General features: G+C 39.8%; 1 protein-coding gene across 1 annotated transcript in view; it reads left to right on the forward strand.

Annotated features, from left to right (window-relative positions):
- Window positions 1–10176, forward strand: part of DEPTOR (DEP domain containing MTOR interacting protein) — a 192954-nt gene extending 182778 nt beyond the window's left edge. Inside the window, exon 9 of the mRNA XM_008001442.3 lies at window positions 2798–10176. Coding sequence (XP_007999633.2) covers window positions 2798–2926 — 129 coding nt within the window. The 3' untranslated portion in view covers window positions 2927–10176. The remainder of the gene's footprint in view (window positions 1–2797) is intronic.
- The last annotated feature ends 1217 nt before the right edge of the window (window positions 10177–11393 follow it).

An 11393-nucleotide genomic window follows, 5' to 3' on the forward strand; every position in this document is an offset into this window, starting at 1 on the left:
CTATTCTGATTGGCATCTTTTACTTAGCATAATGTTTTCAGGGCTCACCCATGTTGTAGCGTGTTGTATGTTCCACTTTATGGCTGAATAATATTCCACTATACGAATATACTGAATTATAGTTCTCCTTTCATCTGTCTTTTAAAATTTTTTTAAACATATATGTATGTTTTTATATATTTTTAAAAAACATATATATAACTATATATTATATATTTTTATGCAAAGATTTTCTAAATTTTATTTTAATTTTTGAAATGAGGTTTCACTGTTGTTGCCCAGGCTGGAGTGCAATGGTGTGATCTCGGCTCACTACAACCTCCACTTCCCGGGTTCAAGCAGTACTCCTGCCTCAGCCTTCCAAGTAGCTGGGATTACAGGCACCCACCACCATGCCCAGCTAATTTTTTTGTATTTTTAGTAGAGATGGGGTTTCACCATGTTGACCAGGCTGATCCACCTCAGGTGATCCACCTGCCTTGGCCTCCCAAAGTGCTGGGATTACAGGCATGAGCTACCGCACCTGGCAGATTTTCTAAATTTTAAATGCTGGTCAATTAAAACAAACACAATGTGCAACAGAGGACACAAAATTGTGGTTAAGACTAAATGCTGAGGCCAGGTGCAGTGACTGACACCTATAATCCCAGCACTTTGGGAGGCCAAGGTGGGAGGATCACCAGAGGTCAAGAGTTCAAGACCAGCCTGGCCAACATGGCAAAAGCCCGTCTTTACCAAAAATACAAAAAATTAGCTGGGCGTGGTGGTACACACCTGTAATCCCAGCTACTCGGGAGGCCGAGGTGGGAGGATGGCTTGAGCCTGGGAGATGGAGGAGATGGCGCCACAGCATTCCAGCCTGGGCAACAGAGTGAGACTCCATCTCAAAAAAAAAAAAAAAAAAAAAAGAGTAAATGCTGAATGTGATCCCTGAGTGATGCGGGACATGGCTAATCTCAGGGAGTCTGCAAAGGGTCAGCTGGAGGGGGCACTCACCTGGCAACTCCTGCCCTCTTATTTGGCAGTGCAAAAAGGCTTGGAGAAGGAAATCCCTGCATCTATGGAAAAGACAAGGGATTTGAAGGCCCAAGTCTAGAGTCTAAAGCTCTGGATTGGGAAGGAGGTGAAATTCTTCTCATTCTTTGGCTCATGAGTCTGCTGCAGCAGAAAAAAAAAACAAACCCCAGGCTGATGCCTACATCAAATTACTGCTAAATTGTCTTGCAAATTACTGTAACCTAGTTCAGGATAGATTGTGACCTGCTAGCGTGACCTTGATTATGACTGTGACCTCCACCATGGTTGAAAACTGCTGATTTTGTATAAGATGTGCCCTGAGGCCGGCCGTGGTGGCTCAAGCCTGTAATCCCAGCACTTTGGGAGGAAGAGGCGGGCAGATCACTTGAGGTCAAGAGATCGAGACCATCCTGGCCAACACGTTGAAACCCCTTGGTGAAACCCGTCTCTACTGAAAATACAAAAAGTAACCAGGCGTGGTGGCGGGCACCTGTAATCCCAGCTACTCGGGAGACTGAGGCAGGAGAATTGCTTGATCCGAGGAAGTGGAGGTTGCAGTGAGCCGAGATCGCGCCATTGCACTCCAGCCTGGGCGACAGAGCGAGACTCTGTCTCAAAAAAAAAAAAAAAAAAAAAAAAAAAAGATGTGTCCTGAATCCGTGAAGACAAATTTGTGGAACCAAGAAAAGAGAAACGTAATAGTGTGATCTTATGTGGCGAAAACACCCTCGTCATGTAGGTTGGGGAGTAGAAAGTATGTAAGTTTATGACAGCAACAGCAAGTGTTTATTGAGTAAATAAGCAATCTCTGTACTACTGTCCACTTCTCATTTTGTTTTGCCTGTGACTATGAAGGAAGTGGGTATTTTTTAAAAGGAAAGAAATTAATAGAACTCAGCATCGGTGTAGTGCTTGGTGTCTGCAAAGAGGTTTCAAATGCATTATCTAGTCTGAGCCTGTGAGAATAGGCGTTTTTACTTGTTTTACAAATAAGGCATTTATATCATTGAGACACAGAAGAGGAGAAATTACTTGATTAAGGTATTCCACCAAAAGGACCTATAACTTAAATCTGTATCTTTGATTCTAAGTACCCCATCTTTTCCACAGTGACAGAGCTTTCCAATACTCTCTCCAGTACTCTTCAATTTTGTTGTATCTAAGTAAAAAGTATAGATATTTTTGAACTTAATACCATGTTTAAGTTTATATTGATATTCCCCACATAGAAAACAATAAAAGGAAATGATGGTTCCCACCACATAGAAAACAATAAAAGGAAATGATGGTTCCCAAGGTGTTTTGGTATTTTTTACATTCTTTGGTTGAGTCTCAACACCAATAATTTATAATTGGGAGCAAGTGTGCCTGTGAATTACTGCAAGTAGAAACTCTATATATATCATTAATTCTTACAACAGTCTTACAAGGTAGGTATTACTCTTATTATTATTAATTCCTATTTTAGGGTTGAGGGAAATAAAGCTCAGAAATTTAAATACCTAGCTAAAACTAGTACATTTCTGAGTTAGGATTTAAGCCCAATTTTGTAAAACACTAAGATGATTTATTATTATTATTATTATTATCATCATCATTATTATTATGCTGCCTTCCAGAAAACGTGTAGCTCCTTGGAAGTTATTGAATTGGAGTCGTCAGCTGGATACATTTTGATATTTTAAGAATGAAGTTACCTGCTAGGACTACATACTATCTTTAAGCTTTGTGCAAAACCAGGTGCTACAGTAGATGCTCTTTCTTTGCATCTTTCCTTTAGGTCTGTCAGTTTGTCGTCTCTGTCAATGGGCTTAACGTCCTGCACGTAGACTACCGGACCGTGAGCAATCTGATTCTGACGGGCCCACGGACGATTGTCATGGAAGTCATGGAGGAGTTAGAGTGCTGAGCTCCTGGGCCTCCCAGCCCTCCAGCGGCCTGTGGGTGATCGAAGCCAGAATGACACAAAGCAATGCAATGGCAAGATTTCCATGCAAATGGATGGTTTTGGACATACGAATCTTCTCCGCACATACATGTCTAAAGTTGAGTTTTATACACTGAATGTGGAAGAACCGGGTATCATATCTTTTTTAAAAAATGTCAGTGTAGAAAACATTTGGGAAGCCGTTTTCCTACATGATAGAACTGCCTTACTAGATTTCTATCTGTAGTTCTCATTCATTGTTTTTTATCTTAGTTTGCAGAAAGGTGTTGAAATGCTTCTCTAGCCCAAACAGCCACATGCTAAAGTCCCCTTCCTCAGAGTCAATAGAGTAGTTGTTAAAGGTTTTAAATTGTACTTTCTCCAAAATTAGCATGCAACTATTTAATAGGGAATCTAGATTTCACCAAGATTCAAATCAAAGCAACATTTAAAGGAATAAGACCTGCTCACTAGCATTTTCAAGGGGATTCTAAAGCATTCAAGTGCTTAAAAGCCATGAAAGATGACTTCTTAATTCCTGCCTTTAGTGTCAACTTTTAAGTTAATACAGGTTTCAATTGTGGCATTAGCAAAAAAAAAAAAAAAAGAAAAGAAAAAGAAAAAAAAAAAACTTTGTGATGCTATGGGTGGGGGTAGTTAGGGAGAGATTACATAAACTTGTGTGCCCCTATTTTCTTTCTGATCCTAAATCATTTTGTTTTATAAATCAGCTATAGCATCTTTCTAGAATTAATCCTCAATATGGTGAATGTTAAAATAGAGAAGTTTGTATATACACATTATTAAAAATCAACCCTTCTGGCAAGATTTCACTTTGAAGGTGTCTGTTTTTAAAGGAAGTCTAAAACTTTGCTGATATGTGATAAAACTTGAACTCTAAGTTGCCTCCTTAGCCTGAATTTTTACTAGCTTTCTAGGGTAACATATTCTAAGGACATGACATGCTGCTTATTTGGGGGAATTATTTTTCACCAAAATGATCATCTTGTGTTGTAACTTTTCAGCTCACTTGTATATATGCATGTTTTCATTTTTGGTCTAGAAAATAGTGCATTTCGGGGCTTGGTGTGCAGAGGAAATTCCTCAAAGTGCCAAATTAGGGAGTCAGGGAATAGTAAATTCTTCATTCCAAATAATGGATCTGAATTATGAGGTTAATTTTTTATCATGCATTAACAAAATAAAATATGAGAATTGTATCACAGTCATTTTTTTCATTATGTTATCATAATGTATAGGTACTGGCGGAATGGACCTACCATGCTAAATATGTTATATATCTATATTTCTGGTAATCCAACTTTTCTGATTTCTGATTTGTAGCTTTAGTCGAGAATAGGATTTTGAAGTGAGAGAGAATGTCTTAACAGTAATACTGTTGATATACATTTGAGAAATACTATCATCTCTGTGTGGGTGTGCGTTTGTACGGTATGGCAGACTCTGTGCATTTAATATATATGATATCCTTTAACTCTCATTACAACCTTGCAAGGTAGATATTAACATCCACATTTTTCAGATGTGGAAGCTAAGTCTGAGCAAGTTTTAAAATGGTCTCTAAATTCACACGGCTGCAGGAACTACTAAGTGAAATAGACTGACTGTAAACACAGGTTTAACGCTAAATCCCGTGTTACTCCCCTCAACTTTTCCTCATTTAAGGACCTTATATTGAGGGTTTATTCTGAGCCAGGCTCTGTGCTAAGACTTTACGCCACTTGTCCTTATTGACCTGTGACGTCAATACGGTCATTATCTCCATTTTACAAATGAGGAAATTGACTTGTAAAGTGGTTAGTCATATGCCCAAGGCCACAAAACTAATGAAGTGGGAAACTTTACCACTGGCTTAAAAAAAATTTTATAGCATCTTTAAAAGATGAGTCTTAAATGCTTTCTGTGCTCAGGTATTCATTAAGTGACAAAAGAAGAAGGAACACCTTTCGAGAAATGGTATCTCCTTTTGAGAAATGGTGTCTTCTTCTTGCCTGCTTTACCCATTATCTTGGACCCTGGCATAATAGAACTTCCCTTTACCCCACCCTAAGCACCAGAGAAGCATCTCTCTGTATCTATTGCACACAAATCTCCTCTTGGCCGTGAGGAAGGAAGGAAAGAAGGGAGAGAGGATTTCCTTCTTTGGTTCCCATCACCCTAGGTTCAAAAGCCAAAGGTCATGGGAGCTTTCCCTTAGCTACTCCTCTAGCCCACCCCTGGCATCTTTACATAGCAATTAAAATGACTACCCTTACTTCCCTGGGGACCCTATCTCACTCCCTCCAGCCTTTGCACACATACTTTCTTCTTCGTGGAAAGAAGAATGTTCTGTCTTACTGTTTCCTGGAAAATTCTTTCTTCATGTAAATTCCCTTTAGAAATTGTCTCCTCTGCGAAGCCTTCACCGGCTCCCTAGTTCTAGGATTGATGCCTCTTCTCTAAATTTACATGGATCCTTAAGTCCTCCCTGTGCCCCATTAGAGCACTGATGACATGTACTTTGAAATTCCCCTATTACATGTCTGTTTTCCTAAGTAGACTCTAAGCATCTGCAGAACAGGGCTGTGTCTTAGTATCCAGGGTATTTTCTTTACCTAGCACAATTTCTGCCACAGAGTAGTGTGTCAGCTCTCCATTGTTGTCTAAAAACCCACCTCAAGGGTGGGGCGCAGTGGCTCATGCCTGTAATCCAGCACTTTGGGAGGCTGAGGCAGGTGGATCATTTGAGGCCAGGAGGTCAAGACCAGCCTGGTCGACATGGTGAAACCATGTCTCTATTAAAAAATAGAAAAATTAGCTGGGTGTTGTGGCATGCACCTGTAATCCCAGTTACTCAGGAGGCTGAGGTGAGAGAATCGCTTGAACTCACGAGGCAGAGGCTGCAGTGAGCCAAGATAGTGCCATTGCACTCCAGCTTGGGCAATAGAGTGAGAGTCCAACTCAAAAAATAAACAAGTAAATAAAAAATAAAAACCCAGCTGGGCACAGTGGCTCATGCCTGTAATCCCAGCACTTTGGGAGGCCGAAGTGGGTGGATCACTTGAGGTCAGGATTTCGAGACCAGCCTGGCCAACATGGTGAATCCCCATTTCTACTAAAAATACAAAAAATGAGCTGGGCGTGGTGGTGCACGCCTGTAATCCCAGCTACTTGGGAGACTGAGGTGGGAGAATTGCTTGAACCCAGGAGGTGAAGGTTGCAGTGAGCCAAGATTGTGCCACTTCACTCCAGACTGGGCAACAGAGTGAGACTCTGTCTCAAAAAAATAAGTAAATAAAAATAAAAAAATAATAACAAAAACCCATCTCAAATCATGACTTAAAAAAAAAAAAAACCCACCTCCAATAATGGCCTATAGCAACACCATTTATTTGCTTATAATCCTGTGGGCTGGCAATCTGGGCAGAGCTCTGCCGCTGTGATCCACCACTGCTCCATGGGTGCCAGTTGGGACTCCACACACCTTTGTGGTTAGTGAGCAGATTGGTTGGAGACTGATTGACCTTGACTGGCCTCATGTTTGTGTCTCAAAGTTGGCTGGGGCTGTCGGCTGAGATTCCTTAGTTCTACTCCCCATGGCCTTCCCCCATGGCCAGCCCAGGCTGAGATCTGAGATTGAAGAGGGTGAGAACAGAAAGTACAAGGTCTTCTCTTGACTTGAAAGCTAGTCCAGAATCAAGGGAAATAAAGCCTACCTTTTGATGGAAGGAGCTTCAAAGAATTTGTAGTCATTTCCAATCCACAAAGAGTAGGTACTCACTATTTGTTGAATAAAGTCCTAAGAGTAGGTACACACTAAGCGTAGGTACCCACTATTTGTTGAATAAAGCCCTATCAAAAGCTTTTTAGCTATCCAGATCCAAATTACTGGCCAACCTTTGGGCAGAATTATAAAATTCTAGCCCAAATTCTACCAAATTACTGGTACTTGTAAAATTCTACCAAATTACTGGTATTTGTAAAATTCTACCAAATTACTGGCCAACTTTTGGGTAGAATTGCAAAATTAAGTTGTGAATAAAGCTTATTGCCTAATAAGAACTTCCAAGTCAGAGAATCCCAAAATGATTGGCCACACAGGGCCACATAGAGCACAGCTTTGTCTTTTTTATTTTTTGAGATGGAGCCTCGCTCTGTTGCCCAAGCTGGAGTGCAGTGGCGCAATCTTTGCTCAAGGCAACTTCTACTTCCCAAGTTCAAGCAATTCTGTTTGAGCCTCCTGAGTAGTGGGACTACAGGCATGTGCCACCATTCCCCATTTTGTATTTTTAGTAGAGACGGGGTTTCACCAGGTTGGCCAGGCTGGTCTCTAACTCCTGACCTCAAATGATCCGCCTGCCTCGGCCTCCTATAGTGCTGGGATTATAGGCATGAGCCACCATGCCTGCCTGCTTCGCCTTTTCACTGGGCTAATGAAGATACAGGTGTGGAATGGTTTCATGGCATGCCCAACCTCATGAGGCTTGTTGGGTCAGAGCTTGTGCCAGATGCCAGTCTTCTGCCTTCCAGTCTTATAGTTGTTACACTATAGCCTTCTGCAGTGGATGGTAATGTGGCCAAAATAAGCCTTTGGTTTTGGAGTATTCATAAGCTGAAAGTGGGGCCATGTACCTTGATGCTGGGGGAATATATTTTAATTGACTCAAGCCTTTCGTTGCTGAATATCTTTTAAGAAAAAAAAAGTATTTTGCCTGATATTTTCACAATTGTTCTGCTTGAAATGTAAAATTCCAATTTCTAAATGTAATACCAAGATTTATCCTAAATTAACAATAAGCAGTGTTTCTAATAGCTTTTATTTCATATATATGTGTGTGTGTGTAATCTTCAAATAGGAAAGTGTATTGAGGTTTCACTCACTGAGAACCTCTGAAATGTCTTTATTTGCCCCCTTTAAAAGAAACCATGATTTCCAGGCATTTGTGTTTATGTTTTTGCTATGGAGATGAAAGTAGTTTCTGTTTCTTTATTAGCATAGGATGTGCACATTGAAAGCCATGTTCCCTTGTAGAAAGAAAAATGATGTTGCCTTTTGGGTTGATTCTATTGTCTGATGTTTTATTAATCTCTGTGAAATAATTGTGTAAATTAATATAGAGACTAGTTGAGAAACGGTGGATAACATGAAGAAGATACCCATTTTTGCATAGATTAGATGTGATCAACTTCACACTATCATGTGAAAGGTGGCTGCATTGGAGAGATAGGAATTAATATTAAAAATGTTTTCTGTTCAGACTGATATCTTACATTTCCAAATATTATTTTCTTTTGAATATGCGGTATAAGTAATCTGCTGTAAGTCCTATTTTAGGTTGCGTGCAGTGGCTTACGCCTGTAATCCCACCATTTTGGGAGGCTGAGACCAGGAGTTTGAGACCAGCCTAGGCAACAGAGCGAGACCCCATCTTTACAGAATGTAAATAATTAGCCAGGTGTGATGGCACACGCCTGTAGTCCTAACTGCTTGGAGGCTGAGAAGGGAGGATAGCTTGAGCCTGGGAGGTTGAGGCTGCAGTGAGCTGTGATCACACCACTGCACTTCAGCCTGGACAATAGAGCAAGACACTATCTCGAAAAAATAAAAAGACCAGTTTTAAACTGATGATATTAACTATTCTCTCCTGTTGACTATTAATCTTGTTTCATTTTTATTATAAATAAATCAGAATGACTAAAACATTTCAATTTTGCTAGTTGACTGAAATCTATTGATGTAGTTGGCCATGGTTTTACTCACTTAAGGCAGAATTTCAGGTGTAACATGTTTTTTCTTCAGTTCAGTACCAAAAGGACAAATCTGCCATGTACCAAAATGAAACTTGTCATCAAAGACAGCATATGGTATTGTCAAATGCATTAATAAATAATAAAGATACTTAATATATATCTTTATTTTAAAATTATGTTGAGATTTACTTGCTTCTCTTATGAAAATGTATACCATAATACTTAAAATTATTGTATGAAAACACATAGGTGTATAGCGTGAAATAAATGCTTACTTTTTTTTTTTTTTTTTTGAGATGGAGTCTTGCTCTGTCACTAGGCTGGAGTGCAGTGGCATGATCTCGGCTCACTGCAATCTCCGCCCCCCGGGTTCAAGCAATTCTCCTGCCTCAACCCATTGAGTAGCTGGGACGCACCACCACGTCCAGCTAATTTTTTGTAGTTTTAGTAGAGACAGGGTTTCACCATGTTGACCAAGATGGTCTCAATCTCTTGACTTTGTGATCTGCCCTCCACGGCCTCCCAAAGTGCTGGGATTACAAGTGTGAGCCACTGCAGCTGGCCCACATTTTTTAAAACAATGACTTTAGGGTTTCAGATTTTCCTGTCTTTCAAAACAAATTAGCCATTTTTTATCCTAAGAAAGGGTTGCATTATAAAGCTGACCTACTACTAGCTTATCAGAAAAAACACATGGGTCTCATATCTGATTCTCCTATGTAGCCAAAAGTGCCATTTGTAAGTCTACTTAATGATGGATATTTTCTGAAGATCTTTTGCCTGGAAAACAAATAGTGCATTAAAAAGCTTTTTTGGTACTCTGCTGGATTCAGAATTATTTTCTCCCTACCTAGGTCAGTATTGATGGGTATAACAGAATATTCTATGTGGAAAAATACTATGTGATTGTCTACTACTCTGGAGAATGTTAAATTTTTTTCCCAATGAATTAGGAAATCAATTACATAATTTCATGTGTGTATGGGTTACTGTAAAGTATTGGGGTAAGAGGTTATTCAGACTACACTCAACATTAACAAAAAATATTTTTGAACTTTCTGTAATTTATTCACTCATTCATTCTTTCATTCAGGAAACCTTACTGAGGACTGGGGTTGTGCTGGACATTGTATACAGACACTATGAATAAAAAATGAGTAGACATGCCCTTGGACCCAGATAATCCTTCAAGAGTCACCTTTTAGCCTGAATCCTAGAATTCTCCACGTATAGGAGGAAATAAAAAATCCTGGTGTTAAAACAGGTGGCTTAATGCTAGAAACCTCTATCCAACCTGAGCACCAGAATACAGATAATAATTTACACTTACCTGTATTCTTTTTCTCAGCCACTTTTCCTCATCCAAGGAAAACACAATGATGAACATTGAGTTTATAAGTTTCTTGCTTTTTTTTGTTCCTAAGGGTTGTTTATGTTTTTAAAAAATGAACTTCATTAAAACAGCACCAAGTTTTATATAATCTTCTAGGACTTGGTTGTTTTCATCCAGTATTAATATTATTAAGTTTCTTTCAAATGTTTGTGTATAGTTGTGATTCATTCATTTATCACAGCTTCATAAATTTCCAGACCACCAATTATTTATCTATTTTCTTGTCTATGGGCTTTTAGGTGGTTTCCATTTTTGTTGTCATAAGTGGGGTTACTGTGAACATTCTCATAGCATCTCCCAGGGGTCCAAGTGAAGGAGTTTCCCTTAGGAATCCACTTAGGAGAAAAATTGCTGCGTCGTAAGGAATGTGAATGCTCAACTTTACAAAGTCACATCTAACTAGCCTCCAAATTGGTTGAAGTAAAACATAAAAATGATGCATAGGCTGGGCGTGGTGGCTCATGCCTGTAATCCCAGCACTTTGGGAGGCCGTGGCAGGTGGGTCACTTGAGGTCAGGAGTTCGAGACCAGCCTGGCCAATAGGGTGAAACCCCGTCTCTATTAAAAATACAAAACTTAGCCGGATGTGGTGGCGGGCGCCTGTAGCCCCAGCTATTCCGGAGGCTGAGGCAGGAGAATCGCTTGAACCCAGGAGGAAGAGGTTGCAGTGAGCTGAGATCAGACCACTGCACTCCAGCCTGGGTGACAGAGTGAGACTCCATCTAAAAAAATTAAAAAGTTTGGTGGGGGGAGATGTATAGTAATCAATATCTTCTCCAACACTTGAGATTTGAAACTTCTTAATTTTGATCACATGGGTGTTTATTTTGTCATTGATACTAAGGATTCTACATTGCTGCAAAGCTAGTAAACTTGAAAGCACAGAAACCCTAAGAAGTAGTTTGCCATCCTAACTTACTACATCACTGTCTTTATAATACCCAGGATGTCTTGAAACGTTTATCTTACAGCTCTGTGACTAGAGTGAGGCCAGGATTATTAGGAATTGGTGTGACATATTCAGGAACATGCAATAAATGATGTATTAAGTGCCTGCTGTGGCCAGTCACTTAATGTTTGGCCAACAGCAGTAAGACAGACAGATCCCTTTCTTTACGAAGTTTGCATATTATTGGGGGAGACAGACAATAAGTATGTTATATAAATAAAATAATTAATTTTAGATAGGGGTAAGTACTAAGGAGTAAATGAATCCAAATGAGTGATACAGAATGACCAGGCTTCATCTGAGAGGTGAATGAAAAACGAGGCTTCCGGGTCTCTGATTCCAACAAGGCACCATTC

Source organism: Chlorocebus sabaeus, chromosome 8, assembly GCF_047675955.1.
Source record: "Chlorocebus sabaeus isolate Y175 chromosome 8, mChlSab1.0.hap1, whole genome shotgun sequence".
NCBI lineage: Eukaryota > Metazoa > Chordata > Mammalia > Primates > Cercopithecidae > Chlorocebus > Chlorocebus sabaeus.